This window comes from Camarhynchus parvulus, chromosome 6, assembly GCF_901933205.1.
Source record: "Camarhynchus parvulus chromosome 6, STF_HiC, whole genome shotgun sequence".
In the NCBI taxonomy this organism is placed as follows: domain Eukaryota; kingdom Metazoa; phylum Chordata; class Aves; order Passeriformes; family Thraupidae; genus Camarhynchus; species Camarhynchus parvulus.
In genome coordinates, this window is record NC_044576.1 from 22,111,894 (window position 1) to 22,132,409 (window position 20,516).

The 20,516-nt window shown below is 45.0% G+C and overlaps 1 protein-coding gene across 3 annotated transcripts in view; it reads left to right on the forward strand.

The window, feature by feature from the left end:
- Positions 1-260: 260 nt before the first annotated feature.
- Positions 261-20,516, forward strand: part of FBXW4 (F-box and WD repeat domain containing 4) — a 59,764-nt gene continuing 39,508 nt past the window's right edge. For 2 of the 3 annotated variants that reach the window (XM_030951712.1, XM_030951711.1), the window contains exons 1-5: positions 261-618; positions 11,662-11,757; positions 14,459-14,644; positions 15,798-15,930; positions 18,385-18,479. In XM_030951712.1, the coding sequence (XP_030807572.1) occupies positions 368-618; positions 11,662-11,757; positions 14,459-14,644; positions 15,798-15,930; positions 18,385-18,479 (761 nt within the window). In that variant the 5' untranslated portion in view covers positions 261-367. The remainder of the gene's footprint in view (positions 619-11,661; positions 11,758-14,458; positions 14,645-15,797; positions 15,931-18,384; positions 18,480-20,516) is intronic. The other variant, XM_030951713.1, reaches the window with a different exon arrangement.

A 20,516-nucleotide genomic window follows, 5' to 3' on the forward strand; every position in this document is an offset into this window, starting at 1 on the left:
ACCTGGGATCGCCATCCCCGCCATTAATTGTTGACGTTATTAATGAATACTCGGATCAGGTGGCGTTGCTAAGAGCAGATCGGAAGATACAGACCCGGTCGTGGGGTGGCGAGGGGGTGTGGGGGAGGGCAATTGGCACAGGGGGAGTCCCAGCGGCTCCCGTTAATGAATTAATCCGCTAACGAGGGTGGGCTCGGCGGCCCGTGCCCCTCCGGTCCCGCAGCTACCTCCTCCCCCGGAGGGGGCAGTGACAGGCAGCGGCTTCTGCCCCATGTGACTGGGGAGCGGCTGCCCCGTCCATGGCTGGGCCTCCCCCGGGCAGCAGCAGCTCCGGCTCCCGGGGAGGAGGGGCGGGAGCTGCTGCTCCATGGGGAGGAAGGGCAGCCCCCGATCCCCCCAGGCGGAGGGGGGATCCCGGGCCGCCTCCCCCCCGTCCCCGCTCTGGGCCTTACCTGAGGAGCTGCTGCTCCTCATCTGCTCCTACCTGGACGCGCAGGCCTTGGGCCGCCTGGCCCAGGTCTGCCGCCGCCTGCGCTTCCTCAGCAGCCGCGATGTCCTCTGGAGGCGCATAGCCCGCGGCTGCCTCAACTCCGGCTTCACCCAGCTCGGCACCGATCTGTAAGCGCGGCCTTCCCGGCGGAAGGGCGGGGGGCGGCGGCGGCGGCGGCGGCCCGGAAAGGCCGGGGATGCCGCGGCCCAGCCGGTTGCCAGGGCCGCGCTGCCCTGCTGGCGTGGCCGCCGCTGGGCCGCGAGGGGCGGGGGACGCGGGCCCATTCCCGAAGCGCGGTTGCGCCGCCCTTTCCCTGCGCCAGGAGGGGCGGTGAGGGCACGGGAAGGGCCTCCCTGGGAGGGAGCTGCCGATGGCGCGCACCAGGGTGGCGGGGCCCGGCCCCGGCGCTGCCCGGAGGGGTTGGGGGAGGCGCCTCTTGTCCCCGCGAGGGAGCGGCGAGGATGGCGGGGCTTCCGCGGGATCTTTCACTGTCAGGCCCAGCGGGAGTGCTGGAGCATGAGGCCCTCTCCATGTCTGGAGAACTGTGTCCAGTTCTGGCCTCCTCCATACATGACAGGGAGCTATGGGTGAGAGTCCAGCGGGGGCCACAAAGAATGATAAGGGGTCTGCAACATCTCCCCTGTGGGAAGAGACTGGGAGCCAGGCCTGTTCAGTCTCGAGATGACTGAGAAGGATTTCATCAATGCATATAAGTGTCTCAAACGCAGGTATCAGCAACAGGATGAGTAGCAACGTCCATAAACTAAAACAAAGTTTCACCTCTGCATGAGGAAGAATGTAATGCTGAGAGTGGCAAAGCACTGGAATGGGCTGCCGAGGGAGGGCATGGAGTGTCCCTCTGGACACATTCCGAACCTACCTGGACTCATGTAACCTGCTCTAGGTCACCCTGCCTTGACAGGGAGGCTGGACTGGATTATACTCAGAGGTCTTTTCCAACCCTAATAATTCTGTGATTTTGTGGTCTTTTCAGTTCTGGACCCCTCCAAACACTGAGGCTTGGGGGCTTCGGGCTAGGGAAAGTTGGAGCACAAGGAGATGGATGGAGCTGCTGTGTGCAGCTGGCATGGATCCTGTATGCCCACACACCCTCCCCACTTCTGAGCCGTGATCCCTGCCATGGTCTTGAAAACACCCAGAGAAGAAGCTGCAAGGGAGCAAGGCCTGGGACAGCATCCTGGGAAAAGGCTGGAGAGTGGGCTTAGTGCATTCTTAGGTGAAAGAGCTGTTATGGGCCCTCAGGAACATGTGTCTTAGGTTCTCACAGAGCAGCTTGCTGGTATAAATGGTCATGGCTGGCACAGAGAAAATGACTCCTGGACTTCTCATGGCTTCTGGGTTTTAAAGTTTTGTGAGTAGGAATTATTTGAGATTTTTTTCCCTGGGGTCTTTATTTTTCCCCCAGTTCAACAGCACAACACAGATTAGGAATAGTGTCAAGCCCTCTAGGCTTTGCAGTGTGTATGACACCAGCATCATCTTAGATGAGGTGCCTTTGGGTCTTGGGCCTTGGCAGTGGTTGGTGACAATCCAGAGTTTGCCTTTCCTCTCTCAAATTTAGCTGTGTGCCAAATGCCACTTGGAGGCAACTTCACAAAGTGGGCCTTCCTTCATCATTAAAGGATCCTGAGAGAAGTTTATGTTCTTAGGATCTACAAATCCCTTCCTATGGCTTCTCTGTCGCTGCCAGCATGGACATCGTTTGTCATTCAGTGACTCAGTATTGTTTCCATAAACACTGTGCTGACATGACTCAAAAGAAGGGATGGCGAGTTTTGACCGCTGTTTTGCTGTCTGATGTTGCTGTCTCATCAATGCATAGACTTTAGAGAAACAATTATGGCTTCTGCTGGCAGGAGCAGAATTTTGCTGGTGCTGAAAATCCTTGTGTTGGGTTTTCAGGCCAGCACTTCAACCCGTTCGGTTGGAAGTTAAGCACAGTTCCCTTGAAAGTCAGGAGGAATAGGCACTGTGGAATGGCTGTGCTTGGACTCTTGTCTACTGTGATATATGGTTTTGTCTCCTGAGGAAATGAAGTTCTGTATTTTTCATTAAGAATAAGGTGATACTCTGCTCCTTCAGTTGCAGTAGGGATCAGGTGTACAGCAGAGCAGGTGCAGTGTGTGTAAGGACCACCACTTCCCCCTTCAGAGGAATGCAAGTCTATAAACAGCTACAGAAGAGATTTGCTAGGTCAGAGGGTTTCAGAGAAGGGAAGGCTGCTTGAGTTTTGAACTCACAGGATTTCAGTGCTGTTAGATTTGCTATGAACAGGGGTTTTTTTTTAGTAATTCTAGGATGTACTTTTGTGCTGTGTCCTATTTTCAAGTTTTCCTCAAACAACTCCAATATTGAGAGCTGCTTTTAGCATTGGTCAGCACTTCCTTGGTCCTGAGGAGTTCAATCATAGGTAACACACTAAGTTACATTACAAGTGGTTGTGGAGAAACCTTGAGATGTATCTGGAGGATGACTCCTTTAATTGCTTTTAAATTCATAGAAGGCTCAAACAGTTTCCAATTCCTTGAAATAGTGTACCAAATCCTATGGAGAATACCTGAAAAACAAACACTTGTTTTCACAGGGTGGAGATCCAGCATCTGAGGCCAGTTGCAGGAGTTTTACTCCAGTAGGCTAGAGAGTCTGGCAACAGATACGAGGCAAGGGCATACTGCAGAACCAGGAGATCTGGGTATCTGAACATCTGCAGAAGAACCAGTATGGCTGCATGTGTTGAATTGTACAGCTGTAAAATTTGTACTTAGCTGAAGAAGAGTTTAATAGTCCCTGTGGCAGCTCAAGGGTTTTAACTAGCACTTGCTGTAGCAGTCTCAGTCTTCTGTTGCACTTGCTCCTTGACCATGTCTCCAAGATCAAGAGCCATCTCCCAGATTGCTGCTCTTGCAATTGAGGGAGTAAGATTTGCAGAGAGATACTGTGTTTTATTTGAGTAATCAGTACAAGTTGGGGAGGGAGTTTAGGCAAGCTTCTGGGCACACCATCCTTCTTAATAGCAATTTTAAGTAGGAACCTGGTATATTGCTCATTGAAGGTTAAATTTGAGCTGAGTAGGTATTCAAGCTAAAATATTACTGTGAAAATAGAACGGTGATGAAGATGTTGGATAGCTGGACCTTCTTGGTAACTGTGCTTTCTTAGTGATATGGAATAACTTGAGTTTGTCAAACTTGGCTTTGACTCACTCAGGAGCTGAAACTTCAGCGGCATGTTCTGGCTAATGTTGCATGAGGTGAACACTAGTTTTTTATTTTGAGAGGTTTTTGTGCAATACTGTGTGCAGTTGAGAAAGCAAAGGCTGGAACCGTTTATGGTTAATATACTTAATGAAATAACATGCATGGTTCTCACATTAGATCTTAAACTGATGGTCCCTAGGAGGCTGGCATAAGTTAAAAACTAGTCTAGGGAGTATTTACAGTTTAAGACAAAAATCCATCTCAGAATAGTTTGATCATTTCTGCTGTTAAGTGGCTTTTGATAAGCCATCTGTTAGTGCTTTGTAAATAGCAATAAATTTGAGCCTAAAGGAGATAGCTGTGAAACTTAACTCCTGCCCCCACTTTCCCATTTTTAAAAAGGTGATTAACTTGAAAATGACACTCTTTCTTTAAAATGCTTTTTCTGTTGGGTATATCTTCAGATAATTGTCACAACAAGGATCAGAAGTACCAAGCTTTATCTTGCATGTGAAAAAAGTTTGAACAGTTAGCTTGCTTAAAAAACTTCTTTCTGCTAAAATAGGGAAGAGGTAAGATTGATAAGAAATTGGTTGCAAACCCCTAGCTGTTAGCAACATGGAGAAGAAAAATAGCAGTATATGTAAAACCAAAATTATTTGAATTTTAAAATTGTCATCCTGGCTACATACTTTTAAAAATTGCCAGCTGTGGTTATCTCTGGACACATGCTTGTGCTTAAACGATATTAAATTAAGCTGGTAATGATGTCAAAGGAAGATGTGGACTTAAGCCCAGACACTAGCTATTATGCTAAAAGGCATATTCACAATATTGACAATCTCTAATGTTTTCACTTTCTGGTAGATTCAGCCAAATGGGAGCCACAGATGTAAGCCAAGTTAAGTGTTTAAGGCATGGATTCAGTTGTGCACTTGTAGGAGAAGAAAGAAGTTTGCTTTGAGGGATGTATCTGTACACTTCTTTCCTTTGGCAGAGGGGAAGGAATCACTAGGTTCACATCCACCTGAGTCACTGTATGTTAGGGATGTAGGAGCTGACCTGGAAGAGTTCTTGAAGCACATTCTCAGTGTTAAAAATGTGCTGTTTCTGCGTTGAATCAGCAGTAAGTAAATGTTCAATAGAATATTGTGTCACCATTATGGAAGTACAGAGTGGCTTTACATGATGTGCTTCTTGGCATCTGAACTGTGAGTCTCTCCAGGTCAGGTTGTCACTTTTTCTGTATAAACAAGTTAATTTTATGTATAGACCTGTACAGCTACAAGACCTTGTCACGAGGATGGTAAAAAGAGTCCTTATGCTAAGATTTTTGCTTTACTCAGTCATAGGAGCAGCTGAAGTAAAAGTTGAGCCACGTCTTCATGATGTAAGGTGAAAGGAGAATTTTTTGTTTCAAAAATGCGTGGCAGCATATTACAGAAAAGTTAAGGCTTCACAACACTTTCTGCAGCTAAACTGTAGCTGAGTAATGACACAAAGCCTCTGGGGGTTTTGGCAATATAGTGATATTACATTTGTGTCCTGTAGTCTGTGTCTGTTTTGCCAGCTGTTGTACAGGCCCAACAAGAGTAGTCTCTGCCCTGACGAGCTTGCTGCCTAAATAGCCATGGTAAACAGGGGCTGGAGGGGAAGGAGAGGCAGGGAGATGTCAACCAAGCTGCCCTCTGTGCAGTAGGTCAGTGTCAGAGCCAGGAATAGCAGAGGGTGCTTTAAGCCTTTATCCAGGGCCTGCTTGCTGGACCACCTTGGACTGGAGAAATCGGAGAGGCAAAGAGCTCATTGTAAGGTGATTCTTTATTTAAGGCATGGAAGAAAGGAGTAAAGTTGCAGCTGGGCTAAACTTATTTCCTCTTTGTTACAAAGGAATTTTAGAGGGCAGGTTAAAAGTTGGAACCTAAATAGTTTGACAATTTGCTCTTTGTAATGTATTAATAGACATCAAAATATAGAAGTGTTCCACTGCATGTTTTTTCTCTCCCTGTCTCCTGTTCTGCCTTGCCCACTAGGATCATGGTATATTCTCCAGTTCAGAGAAGCAGATTCATTAATGGACAGATTTATCATCTATGAGTATTTAAGAGCTTGTGTAAGCATTTTGGTGAGTTAATAAAAGCTGTGTTTTCTCCAGATCTTGGAAAAATGTATGTACCTACAGGAGCAGGAAATGGCCAATCTGTGCAAGTCAAATCCAAATGCAAACTGCAGCAATCATAGGAGACCTCAGCCTTCACCACTGGAGGGGGAGGGAGTGTGAATGCTTGTAAAGCTGTTTCAGTTTCCTTCATCTTTTAAAACTTGTTTTAAAAACAAAGTTTCATTACTTTAAGACAGAAATGAAGAAGGCAATGAACTGGTGCAGATGATGCAGAGGGGAATACTCTGGGGAGGATATTGCAGTAGCAAAAAAATCTTGGATGAGGGAATGCAGCTCTTGCTTTGTGCTGGAAAAGTCGGTGGTTTTCATAAACCTGATGTTACATTTATTCTTACTCTGCCTTAAACTGTTAGTGCGGAGCGGGACAGATCTGCCAGGACAGCTCCACAACCTTGAAACTACTGCTTTTTCTGGGAATATGAAGTTGTTTGTAAGAGTTCTTTGAGGCCTGCCTACCCTTCCCTTAGGATCTTCACTAGTACAAAGAGAAAGAATTATTTTATGTAGTACAGGGCTTAAAATACGTGTTTTGTTTGTTGCTGTTACCCCTGTTGGACTAGGTATGGGTTATTTCATTCTATCTAAGTACTTCCCTGACAATCTACTCTTTCAAATCAGAATACATTTCACACTTCTTCAGCAGCTTCAGGTTTTCTCATAATCTTTCCAGGGCAGTGCATTTTTTGAAGAAGCCTAGATTTTGTTTCCAAAAAGCCTACAGAACTCTCTGAGAGAGTCCAAATCCTGACTGGAGTTTCTAGCCAATATCCCATTGCAGTCACTTGTAAGGGAGGGGTCATCTGGTGGCAGAGTGGCCTGGCTCAGTCTTGGTGGTGGTGGTTTTTTGGGAAGCCTTTGTGAAAGTGTGTGTCCTTGCTGTGTGCATAGAAATTTGTTAGCACCCCTGGATATCATGACAGCCTCTGCCTTCTTCATGAGGTGACTTTTCCACAAGAGCTGTTTGGTGGAGCAGTTGGCAGCCTGGTAACATCTGAGATGGCATAGACGCAGCAGAGGAAGCAAGGAACAGTGAGGAACAGTCAGCAGAGCTCTTTTCCATCTCGGAGTTATTTGAACCCATGTCCCGTAGGGAGAGGGGAGCACAGGGGACAGGCTGAACATGGCAGTAAGCTAAATAAGGGTCATGGGCTAAAGGAATTCAGTTGGAATTTTTGTCCTGGAAGAGACATTTAGCAAGCCAGCCAACTTGTTGAGGACAGTAACAGGGGCTCCTGACATAAATAGCTTTTCCCTCTCGGCTGGCTGTTGGTGGCCCATGACTTGTAGCTGCACTGAGACCCTGCCACTCAACAGGTGTGTCCCGACTACACAAATAAGTGCAGTTGGTCATTGTGTTAGCCAGCCTTGCCACAGGGCCAAGGTTGATAGTGGGGTTTAGCCACTGTGACCTGTTTGTTCTCTCTATGACCCTTCCAGTCAGGCCTCAGGCAGGCTGGTGACAGCTTTTATACAGACAGCAGATTTTGTCCACAGAAGAAATTCAGTCCCAGCAGGTCTCTGCAGACTTGCATTTCCAGATGAGCTCTTCAGTACTTAAGATGTAGCGAAACATGAAGGACTTTGGCGGGTTAGGGTGTCCCATGCAGCTGGAAAAATACACAGCATGACATGTTGGTGTTATCTTCTGTAACACGGCCTATGTTGTTGCAGGCACCACTGTTTTGGCACATGCTGAAATTGTAGACAGCCAGCAGAAATCTCCCTGGGATGCAGTACAGCACAGAAGCTCTTGCTGTTGCAGAAATACCATTTCTGGTGGAAAAGGACTTTAGATGGGGAGGGGATCATTGAAGGCAAGATATGTTGGAGGTGAAGCTTTAGGAGGTGATTCTTTCATTGCTTTCTTTTGGGGCCCAGGCCAGCAACTGCCTTGGTACCTGAGGTCACCTGGGTCAGTGGTGCTGTGTGGGGACAGTTCCAGTCTCTCACTTCAGCAGCTGGGAAGTGGGCTCCAGAAGGAATATTACGTTTGTTTTGGTAATTCTGCCAAGAAAGAGAGGAAATTCATAATTTGAGCAAAATACTTTTAGCTTTTTTTTGTAGAGTGGGGAGAGGTAGGAAGGGGGAAATGAAAAATCCTTTATGCTGGGTTGCTTGGGATGATTTTTGTCCTGGAGCTCCCTCTCAGGCTGTAAGAAATGTTCACCTTCTCTTTTTTAGTATAACCAAGTCTTTGAAAAGGGAGCCTCCATCAGGAGTGCATGTGATTGGAAACATGCATTGGCTTAGGTCATGTATTGCACTATGATTTGGGATCCTGATAGAGTGCTTTTTGCTGGTAATCAGATAATAACAGACTTGTGAGTAATGTAACTTTATCAAATATTGATAATTGTGATGCCCTAGCAGAGGTGTAAGATGATGCACTCTAAAGGGCTTTAAGAACATTTTGCTTGTATTTCATTGTGTTTTCATAATCAGTCTTCACTCATTCCCTTACCCTGTGTTTCCTGTCATCCTTCTAGGATGCTGGACTGTACCTAGTTGCTTTCTGATCAAGGCCTGTGTAGGTCCTGCTAAAAATAGCAGTCCTTCCTCAGTGAGCCAGCCTTCAGCAGTCTTGAAGTTCACTGTTGGGTGGCTTCTCTGGGAACACAAATGCCAAGATCTTGATTTCACAGAGTAGTTAAGCATGTGCTGAATTTTAAGCCTGTGGCTTAGTATTTTTCTGGATTGTATACTAAGAAAGATCAAGGTATTCATTGGCCAGTGGACAGTGTTCCCTCCACAGCATTTCATACAGCATTTGGCTTCATATGGTGTCTTAGTCTCCTGAATCTTTGGATGTTCAACACAGTTGCTGAAGGAAGAGGTACCTAGTTAAGTCAACCACCCAGTGCAGGTGTGTGATGTCTGTTGATTGCCTTGGTCATCATGGAAAAATTCTTAAAAGTTTGCAAGTGTAGAAAGTGTGTTGATCATGATTGAAACAAAATAGGCTCTTGTAGGCAAGAAAAGGAATTTTTAATCAAATTGTTAAGTTTATATGGTGATGACATTTTTAACTTTCTAAAATTTGAGAATTGTTCTCAGGCATTGCAGTGATAATCATCACATTTTTTGATGCATTTTGGAAATTGCTCTGGAGGGATGCTGTTGAGGAAGCAAATCAGATGATCAAATTGTATCTCAGCAGTTGATTCCATAGCTGGGCTTGATTTAACTTCTGTGGTGAGGGATTGAATGTCTCAGACCAACACTGCACTTCAGCATTTGCTGCCCCATAATTGGCAAAAGGGAGGGTTGTATCAGTCAAATTTCTACATCATCTTTCTCCATATGGTCTGTCCCTTTTCTTGCATCTATTTTGAAAACAAATAAAATGTCTGGGATATAAAAGGAGGATACTTTTAAGACATGTTTAAATTAGCTGGATCCAGAGTTGCTATGTGGAGGAGCAAGGCTGGATGAATAACATATTTATTAGGAGTAAAATAAAAAAAGACAAAACAACACCATCACCCCCCCCAAATCCCATCAGACCTCCCCCATATAGTCTCCCACCCAACCCTCATCCCCTCCAGACAGGAACTGTTGATATGTGGGAAAGAATGAGGTGTGTGTTTCAAAAGTAACTGCAATAGTGAACTGGGCTCTGGCCTGAGCCAACATGAGACTCTTCAGAACTTCCATATTCAGCAGTGGGAGGGTCAAGGCCTGCTAGAAAAGGGACCAGCGGGGTAAGATGGAGGCTGCTTTTTTGACCTTGGAATCACCTTTTTCAGAGCCTTGGAAATTACATCTAGTCTTTGTAGGGTTTATACATTGAGCTCAGAATGTCTGGTTGGGCCAGCATGTGTTGGGAGGGGGATGTGGCACGAGTGTGTTTTCCATCACTTTGCAAACTGGTGACTTGAAATCTCTATGTGGGGAGAACTTAACTGAGGGTTGAGTGTAGGGAGGAGAAGTGTTTTGGAGTAATGAATGGAATTGCATGTAGGCGGAGAGCCTGAACTCTGTCTGGGAGAGTAATAAGCAATGATGAGAGTGGATCTGACCTGACTTTCTGGTACTGTGCATTCCTCATCTCAGACACTATCTGGCCTCATGAGCTCTTGCAAGTGTTCCCTTTAAAAAAGGAATTCCTCTTCTTGCAGCCTAGTCTAACTCTATTTTGGTTTTGTTTGTTTGTTTTTAAATGGCTATGAAAAATAAAGAGCCCGTGGCTTCTAAATTCAGTTTTAATTGGTGTGGCTCTACTGATCATAAATGTAAAGTTGCAAAGCTTTCTAGAGGATGAAAAGCTTTTCTGTGTGTGGTTTCTGTTTTTGTTTAAAATGGGTCACATGCCCAGGAATGCAGTCAAATTATAATGGTGACTAAGTGCCGGAAAGCATAGAAAAGAGGAGGGAAGGGTGAGCAGAAAAAAAGGAGCCTGAGGCTATGGAAGGAGGGCTGGGAAAATAAGAATCTGGCCAGACCCCAGGGCCAGGTTAGAGATTCCTACACCCATTAACACAGGAGATGTTTATTTACAGGGAGCTAATCTTTGTTTTAAAAATGACAGAGTACCCAAAAATGCTACTTTTGGGAAGTGGATTGGAGGGGCTATAGGGATGGGAGGAAGAAACTGATTCTGATGAGGCACCAGTTCCCATCTCTCAAGGATCTTCGCTTCTCCCTGTGAATCTGGGTGTGTTGGCTGTTGAGAAACAGCATGAATGTGGTATAAACTCTTGTAGTCTAGTAAGTGTAACCCCTAGTTACAAATGATAATTTCTAGAGTTTCTTGTTGTTTGTAGTTTTTTGATCTTTTCTATCTAAGTAGCTCCAGTAAGGATTTTGAATAATTAAATTTATGATACGAGAAAGATGGGAGCTAAAGTTGCCATTCCCCATGTCTTTAATCAACTCTGGATCATGAAAACAAAACAGATCTTGAACAGCTGCTTGAGCTGGGTATATTCATGTAGACTCTAAGGAGACCTTGGTCCCAGGTCTCTGTGGTACCTACTTTTTGTCACATCTTGAAGAGTATTGATCTTGGTTTTCTCAGCTAATTCCAATAACCTTGATTTGTAGCCCAGCAATAGTTTCTCTTTTAGTAGCTTTGTCTGACTGTAAAGAGAGAGTTTTCCAGCGATATGCTGGAACTCTCTATCCTTTGGTGAGCTGCTGCAAAAGATAGTTTTTCTTAGGGTGTGTGTACATTGGATTGTTAATACACATGAATGTATTTTATCTTTTGTTTGAACACATCTTTATTTCTGATTATTGTATCTGGTTATGGGATTGTCAGACAGGTGAGACTCTGGAACAGTTTCTTTACTAGTCCTTCTGGATAGACACTCTTTGGCTTCTCGTTTCAGTGTTCTCCTGACTAGTGTTTCCTCCATCTGTTCTTGTGTGGTGTTGTCCTTGTCTTAAATGGCTCTTGTCAATCTCTATTAAAAGGGCGATATCCTGTATCTCTGGTTCTTCTGGTGGTTTCTTTCTGTGTCATCTTGTTTGGATTACATTTTGTCTGAAGCTATGCTGCATTCAGTATACTTGGTCAAGTCTTGATCATATTTCAGGTTTGTGATCATCAGAGGTGGCTTTCTTTGCTGGTAATCCGTGAGTGTTGTCAGTGTTCCTTTCTTGTCAGCTCTCACAAATGTCCTCACGGTAGTGTGGCACTGCACCATCAGTGTATATCAGTGCACCATTGAGGAACCAGGGTGAGAGTTTACCTGTGGCCATCTTGAATGCATTTGTTATCCAGAAGGCATCAGCCCTGGTTGCTAATCTCATCTCTCCTCCTCTGTCTGCAGAGCTCCTGGCATTCCAGTGAAGGAAAGGGTGAAGGTATCTCAGAACTGGAGGCACGGAGGCTGCCGGAGGGAGACAGTCCTGAAATGGAAATGCAAGCAAGTGGCTCCTTCCTCTTCTTCTTTGTTATGTGATAGCTGCTGTGGGGCTTTGGGTTTGTGCCTGTGCCCTGAAATGAGATGTTTCCTGCTCTTTGTGCTCCATGGGGTCTTGTGGGGTAACCTGAGTTGTTGCCTTGCCCTAGGGATTCATGCTGAGTGTCAGGAGTGTCTTTCTTAGCAATTTGAATTTGTCTTTGTTCTGATCTGTACAGTTTTAGTCACATTTAGTAACCTTTACTACAAACTGTTGCATTCATGTCTACTGTATACGATGAGCAATCTTTTGTCTTCTCTCGCAATGAGACCACCTTGATCCCAGATATGGACTTAGGTGTTCCCTCGAAATGCTTTGTTTGTCTCCTGTGGTTTATCCTGGATCCCGATTTGGATGTACAAATCTAAAATGCTAATTGCCATTCATCTGCCTTTTGCTCCTTCATTCTCATGCTTCTCTCCTTCACTTTTAAAACAAAAAGTATATTTGACATTAATGATAGGAGCTTGTTGTTAAATTCTTGTTTGGAAAGGTGTACTTGGCTTTCAAAGCAAAGCATACGATAGATTTCTTGTCTGAGCTGCACATTGAAATTTTCAGCCTTCAGCACATTGAAATTTTCAGCCTTCACATAATCAGACTGAAGGAAAAATGAGAAAGACTGTGGTTTGTTAGCTGCTGAAGAACAGGGACCTTCTACTGAGCTTTCATGCCTTTTTGTGCTGTGTAGATTGAAGTGGTGGATAATGTGCCACTTCTTGCCTAGAGTCCTGGGAACAGCTGTAATGAGCAGAGTGGGTTTTGGTGCAGGTTGTATACCTGCCTTTGAAGTGCTTGCAACCATCTGTGAAGACAGGCTCTGTGGATATTAGAGATCATTACTAAACCAGCTTCCCAAGTGAAAAGGCAAGGACTGATTTAATGAGGCCACCATCCAAATGGCATCTCCTAATTTTCATTTATTCTGCTTCAGATTTTTTACTTCTCCTTATGAAAAAGCCATAGAAAAAGGTAAAAAGCTAAACTTCTGCAAAAGGAGAGCTGCAGAAACTGGCTGTAGTCTGGGTAAGCTGGATATTCACTTGCTTTTAGAGGACTGTGTAGGAGTGGAGGAAGGAAGGGGAAATCAAAGCCTGCCTGACCCCAGAGCTCCTGCTCTAAAGATGCCTCTTACTTTTTCCATGTATATGATCAAGTCCCAGATGAATATTATAAACTCAACTGCTTTGTCCGTGTGATTAAAGGCCTGTTACTGGAGATGAATACAGGCAAGCTGGAACCTTCTGTCTAATGAGCAATATTGTCCTCTTGCTTGTATCTAGTTGTTCATTGTGATGCTACAAGGTACGGCTGTGTGTAATGACTCTGATGACGCAGAAAACTGTGACCTCTGAGGATAAATGATCCAAAAAAAAGAGGGAGACAGGTTTTTGTGAGAAGCCCCACTGCTCTCAAAGCCATTTGTTCCTGAATAGTTTGAGAACTGAAAGGCTGCTCTGTAGAAGGGCTCTGGATTTGCTTGGTGTTTCTGTGGGCATTGGTGTGCTTGGCAATGACTGCAGAACAGAGACAATTTCACACATCCATGCCCCATAGGACATGAGTACCATGTCTTTGTATCTGGCCTCACTATATCCAGAAATCTTATTTGCTGATTCTCTGTTGGCTACACAAAAGCAAAATCTAGAGAAAAGCTCTCACTGCCTAAGTATATATTGTAGCCTATTTTCTTCTATATTTTGGTTTTGTTTCAAGAATAAATAAACTTCTTGAGATGGCAGACTTGATTCAGATATTGCATGAGTGTCTTGTTTTCTTCCTCATCTCCCAGAAAGTAAAGCATATTTCCATATGTAACATCAATCTTCAGGATACTTTGGAATAGTTCTTTTTGCTCCACTGCTCATGGCCTGGACCCTGTCCATTCCATACAAACCTGCCACTGTCCCACATAGAGCAGTGGGCACAAAGGGCATATGGGCTTTTCTAAAAAATGGGCAAGAGAAACCAAGAGTTTGCTCTACAGCTTATGGCTCAGCAGGGGAAGAAGTGTGAATATAGAAAAATACGTGCTCCGTATGATGAGCATAAAGTTCTTGGGTAGCCTCAGAGTGCAGGAGGCAGGTGACTTTCTGTCTGTAGGAAGATCTGTGGTATTCTGGTGACATGCGCCCCTGCTTAGAGGTGTGTGGAACAGTGACAGCTTTGTGGTCTCTGCTGGGCACCAGCAAATAGTGTTCAGGATCAAGAGTGACTGTTTGCACCAAAAGCCTCACATTGAATGCTCTCTTAGAAATGCTCAGCATAGCTCACCAGCACTAGAGTCTAGTTTCTTAAAAAGTACAGAGCTCATGTGCAGGTTCAGGGGCCCTTAAGTATTTCCTATCTATGTTCACTAGACTTTTGGCCATCTTCTCTTTCAGAGATTCCATGCTTCCTTTTCCTTAGCTCTGGGTTAGAAAAATGCCAGCAATGTAATCTTCTTTTTATGTTGCTGGAGAAGCTTCACTTGTAGCTGTGCTGCTATATTAAGCCCTGCTTTTGCATGTCACCTGCTGCTCCAACTTCACTTTTCTTGAGCAGGCATTTGTTTTTGTTGATATGTTTGCATATGGATTTTTTTTTCTTTTTATGTGTGAGGTTATTTTGTTTTGTTTTCTTCTCCCCACTCCTGCATGCTCCCAACGTGCTGTGTGTTTGCAGTTTGATGCCCTGGATGGAGCTGGATGGCGAATATCTCTACCTGTCTCAAGCGGAGAACATCCAGGCCTACCAGCTCTGTGCAGAGGGGACAGGTTTGCAGCGCCATCCCCAAGCCATCTTCTCTGGCCACCAGGAGGATGTGTGTCGCTTTGTTCTTGTCAACTCTCACATTGTCAGCGGAGGGGGGTAAGTTGGGTGAATGAAGTAGCCGGAGGGCTTTGCCACTGAAGTTGGAAAGATTCTGTGTAACTCCAGAGCAGAGGAGCCAGTTTTGCTACACAGTGTCCTCATGCTTGGCTGTGGTCAGCTGCTGCTGCTTCCTCTCTTATAATTTTGGTTCTGGCTTGAAAAAGCTTCTCCTGCAGCAGTGAAGGAGATGAGTTTCATACCGTTGACCTTACAAAGTGTCCTTTGCTCTGTAAACTTGTGTTGATGTCCACAGGGTTGTTGAATTGGGAGTGACTGATCAGGCAAACCTGACTGCTGTGCAAATTTCACTTCTTTCCCTGTTAGAGCCAGGGTAGCTAGACTGTTCTAATAATCAGTACTGCTGGTTAGCTGGGACTGCGGTAGTGCAGGAAGTTTTCTAGAGACAAGTGTGTGTTTATTAGACACACTGATATAATTGTGGAGAGGGGAAAAACTGCCAAGCCTTCCAGCATACCCACACTTCTCCAATTCATTTTGCATTTGACTGGACTTTTACAGCAAGTGACAGGACTTTCATTAATAGCTAAAACTATAAAAATATATACAACAGTTAAGCACAGAATTGGGAGACACAAGCATGGCTATCTGTCCTAGGTACTATGGGACTTTCCCCTGTGAACTGTAGACCAAAATTCAGGGGAAAACGAAGGCTTGCATTTAAAATTCCAGTAACTGTGTTGGTTGAAAAAGGTCTAAATGTCTGGGTAGTTAATTCAAAGCACAGCACCCTGCATGGCTGCTCTGAAATTAGTGAAAAGCTGAGGTTTGGGTGAGAATGTCCTCTCACTTGTTCCCTTACTCCAGCTGCTCAGCATACAGACAGGATTCTGGCAAGCTCCAAGCAGTAGGAGGAGGAGTGGCTGCTTTGCTATAGTTTCTGCAGCTTAACACAAAGTGAAGGGTGGAAAGATAGCCAGGAAAATTTTCATGTGCATCAGATTAGGCTTTAACTGGCCAGATGTGAAATTGCAAAAGGGCAGGTGATGTGTGAAGAGTGGAGGGTTAATAATGCTGCATGAATTTGAGCCCCTGTCAGACCAGTCCTGGTCTTTTTGTAGCACTCCAAAGCATTAGTAGAAGGTGCATGTCCAAGAGGTACAAATTCCCTGCCTGTGGATTTGTTTTTCAGAGATGGAAGTATTGTCCTTCACAAGCTCCATGGCTCCTGCAGCGTCAAGTTCTCTGCACATGAGCAGGAGGTGAACTGTGTGGACTTCCAAGGTGGCCTCATTGTCAGCGGCTCCCGGGACCGAACAGCAAAGGTGAGCAGGGAGTGTTTCAGCAGCTGCAGGTGCTGCTGTAGAGGTGACTTCAGAGGTCTTGTGCCATGAATATTTAAGTGTCAGCAGAACTGTTGTGAGCCCTGTACTCCTTGCAGGAGGAATGCTGACTGTCTTGGCTCATGTCTCTGAAAAGATGCTTGCTCTGCCAGGCTTGTTAGAAAGAGATTTGGCAGTAATTTACAGCATCAGCTGCTGCCTTAAACTTGGAAGTGCAGAAGGCGGCAGGTGATGTTTTGCTTCTTTCCCTGTACATCCATCTACACTGTAGTGGATATGCATGCCAGTTAGTGTGAAATTTACTGTATGGATCTCAAACCCATCCTTGTTTTGTGATTTAACATTGCAATGTGGTTTAACATACTCTCTATTATATATTCAATCTCTGTAAAGGATAGGATGATGTCTTTTCTAAATCTGTGGTTATTTACTAATATTGTGGTTTATTTATTTGTGTGAGGGTTTTCTTGTTTGTTTGGTTTTTTTTCCCGATGGTTCTTGGTTTGCAAACCAGGAATGAAGTTAGACTATGAGTATTTTTAGCTCCCATTTTTCTCTTCCAGCTGGCATCACTGGGTCCTGCCGCATAATTTTTGGCTATTTTTTTGGGGGGCAGGACCTTGGACCTTCTGGATCCTGTGTGAACCTGGAGAGTTGTTCATCTGAGCTGTAATCAGCTGTATTTGATCAGTTTAGGAAGCTCTACACACGTTTCACCCATACCCTGCTAGCAGTACCTGTAGTATCTTCACAACCACTTGTTTCATTGTTGGAAGTGGTTGCTGTGTGTTGCATATGTTGGTTTTTGCTCTGGGTAGGCTGATAGATGCTCTTGGTCCCTGCTTTATATCATAGAGCATTCATGGAGGTAAGAGGAAAACCAGCTAATTGCTGTTTTTCAAGAGGGGAAGCTGAAGCAAGGAAAGACTTAAATGTCTCTTTCAAGGTTTTATAGGAAGTGTGTTAAGCAGCATGACCCGATTTATTTTTGTTGGTCCCTCTGTACAGATGTACTCCTGAGTAAAATCACTTCCAAGTAAAGCAAGCAATGTTCCAGTGCAAAAGGCAATTTTGGGATTGCTGTTTGCCTGCTGGGAGCAAGATCTTGATGCTGCTTTGTCTCACACTTCAGCGATGCTGCTCCTCTCTGGTCTGTGGATCCTCTTTTCTGGGAGAGTGCCTTCTTGCTACTTCTCTGACAGCTGGAGGACAGACATCCTCGACCTTGAGAACAAATTCCTGAAACCAAGAGGGGAATTTCAAACTGTTTTTCTTAGAGCTAGTGTGAGATCTTGCCCACACAGTGCTCCCCACAGCATATACTCTGGGGATGTTCACCTCTTATTTTTTATCATCCCTTTTGTAGGCTGTCTTGTTTGTGTGAATGAGACTCTTGGAGGGTGGAAGGGAATCCCTACGAACCTTTTAAAGGGGCTCTAAGTGTCTAAGCTATTGAGGGCTCTGCTGAGTGTTGATTAGGACTAAGCCCTGAAGAGCTGTTAATGTACATTCCTGTGTGATAGGCAGCAGATAGTGTGCTCTGAGCAATATTTTTAACCTGTAGGAGATAGGGATGCCTTAAAGGAGTTAAGCTTTTCTGCTGCTTTTGCTGACACTAGGTGCTAAATTCCCCGCTGACAAGAATAGCCTGCAATCCTGGGCATTATCAACAAACAAACAAATAGGGCACTCCAAGCTTTGAAGTCTTGAAGCAAAACACTGGGGGTTGGTTACAGACAACTGGGGGGCTTGAGTCCTGTGGGCCAAGAATGATGGCAAGGTGGAGAAAATGAGGGCCACTAGCAGAGGCCCCAGCAAGAATTTTGGGGCCTTTATTAGGACCCAGAAACAAAGGGGTGAACTGGTGGAAGGAGATGTGCATGTTTGCACTGTTGGGGGAGGGCAGGAATTCTCTCATACTGTCAGTGAGCAAGGACAGCCAGCTTGAAAGCAGCCTGGGGTACGCTTGAAAAACTTGGTCTAAAGTGGGGGGGTCTTATAAAAGAAGATTATTTTACAGGCTGGTGAATTATTAACTTTATAGTTAATATTAATGGAAAATTTTCAGGGATGCTACTAAGTCTTCCCACACTATTCAAGAGAACAGATTTGAACAAATCCTAGTTGTCATTTATTTAACTACAGAAGATGAGGAGTTTGTGTTGAGTGCTGCCCTTAGAGAGCAAGTGGTGATGGGGGTGCTCTCTCTGTTACCAGTGGGGTGGAAGGTCCTACTTATAAGCTGACTTCAAGTGCTTGATTCTGCCAGCAATTGAAGGCTCTGCTTCCCAAAATAAGTAATTGGAATTCAGGGAGAGGGTCTGTGGGAAGGTAAGCATGGCAGTTTGGGCAGCTCTTCCAGCACAACATTAGCAGCATGCATCCTACCTTCTGCAGTTTTGGGTGATGTGGCATAACATGCATCTCTCTCTTTAGGTTTGGTCCCTGTCCGCGGGCAGAGTTGGTCAGTGTCTACATACAGTGCAGACAGAGGATCGAGTGTGGTCCATTGCTATCAGCCCATTATTAAGGTAACACATCTCTTTATTCCCAATTTTCATCAGAGAGAAGTAAAGGAGTTGGATAGGCTGTGTGTCCACAAATCTTTGTGAGGCACCAATGTGATGGTTCAGGGACTTGATTTGTGTGGAGGCTGATCAGGTGCTTGTGCCTGCAGCAGGAGCTCAGGGGAGAGCATGTGGTCCTTATTTCCTATACCAGCAGAGTGATCCCCTTATAAAGAGGCCATGAAGGTGGCCCTGGGTTCCTTTTAGTGCCACAGGTGGGACCTGTTCATTCTTTCTTGAGGCAGGAACTCTGACTTGCTAATTAGAAACAGTGAGCTGGATCCTCTTGAGATTTTTAGTGCTGAAAAGATGCCAACTTGTATTTTTATTCTCTGGCAGAAGAGATTCTGAGCAAAAAGGTCCCTGCTTGAGAGCTGCGTGCAGTGGTTAGAACTTAGGTTTTTTGAATGTGTTGAACTGGCAAAGATGAAGTAGAGTTCAGGGATGTGGTTTTCCAGCCTCTGTTGCTTGTAGCTCTGCACTTCTAGTGCGTAGAATGCTACAAGTACAGTTTCAGTGTGGGAGGCAAGGGCAATACATACACCAATGTCTTTCAGGGTGTTCTTTGAAGTGCTCCTGTTATTGAGGAAGTGAAAATCTGAGAAACTCTCACTGTTAAAATCTTACACCAACTAACAGTGATCTGTCTCTTTGGTTCCCTGTTAAACTGGCCTGCATGCAAGAGAGGTTCTTCCTCAGCATACTTCAGGGAAGAGGGGAAGAAGAGCTGCTGTTGCTGCTCATGTGATGTCCGCAGCTGCTGAGTTTTAGGCTTGTGCAGAACCAAAATACTGTCCACAACTGCTGTCCTTGTTAGATTTCCAAGCTTGTTTTGCAGGCAGCAGAAACTCAGTGGTACGGAGCTAATGGCTTTATCAGAGAAATGACACTCCAGGCTTGCTATGATTTTGCTGTTGCCTTGTTCCTTTGCTCTGAGTGTTTGAGACAATTAGTCTTTTTGAAGAATAGCCATGTGTGTTAGTTCCACTGCAAGATGTGAGATAGAAACCCTTTGCTGTCTTCTGTGCTGCAAGGGTCCCTTTTCTGGCAGACAGGCTCTGGCTCAGGCACTGTGGCTGGTTAGAGGCCAGTGGCATTCTGCTTCCTACTCCTAAGTGATGACCTACTGCCGTGGCCTCTTGTCAGGACGGTGTTCCTCTCCGTGGTGTGCGTGCTTGTGCACACACTCTGTCACAATATTTACCCTCAGTCTCCCCACCCCCCCTTTCCTCCCTGCAGGGTGATAAATTGGAGGTGGTGGAACAGCTAACCCATGAACAAGTGGGCTTAAATTGTGCACTCTCATTTTTTATGAGACTGTGGACTGTACCAGCCTCTCCCACTAGCCCAGCCTACTGCACCCTCCCCTTACCCCTCCATATTTTAGGGAGGGGGGTGTGGAGAATTAGAGCCAATTAGCCACGTCATTAATTCTTCAATTTGACGGCTGATATAGCAGGGCCTGAAACACGCTGCTGACCTCGTATAATGGGAACCCTGCTCCTTAACATATTGACGATGGGAGAAGTTAATTAAAATTCCACAGAGAGAAGGTGTCGGCTAACCTATAAACCTGTCACTTCTCAGAACAAATCGCAGCCATCCTAGAAGAGAGAGAGGATCAGAGCAGGAGGGCATGTGGTGGGGGTTGGCCAGGGCAAGGGGCAGGGGAGATGAATTTTTCACTAATAGGTTTTATTACTTGCTGTCTAATGAGCGTGAGTATCAAAAAGATAATATCTGGTTTCTAGGAAAGTCTGCTTTGGGGAGCTCTGTGGTTTCTGTTTTATTTGCAAGAGCCCATATTTCACCTATATGCTTTCCTTATGCACTTATATCTAAAGCTTTTCCTCCCTTGCAGTCCCCATCCTTCTAGCCAGAGCTTGGATACATTTGTTCCCCAGTGAGGCTGAACATGGCCTATAACCTCTTCTTCCTCCTAAACATTTAACGTGACCTTCTGATTCTCCCTTCTCAATTGCGCTGATGTAAACTGAGATC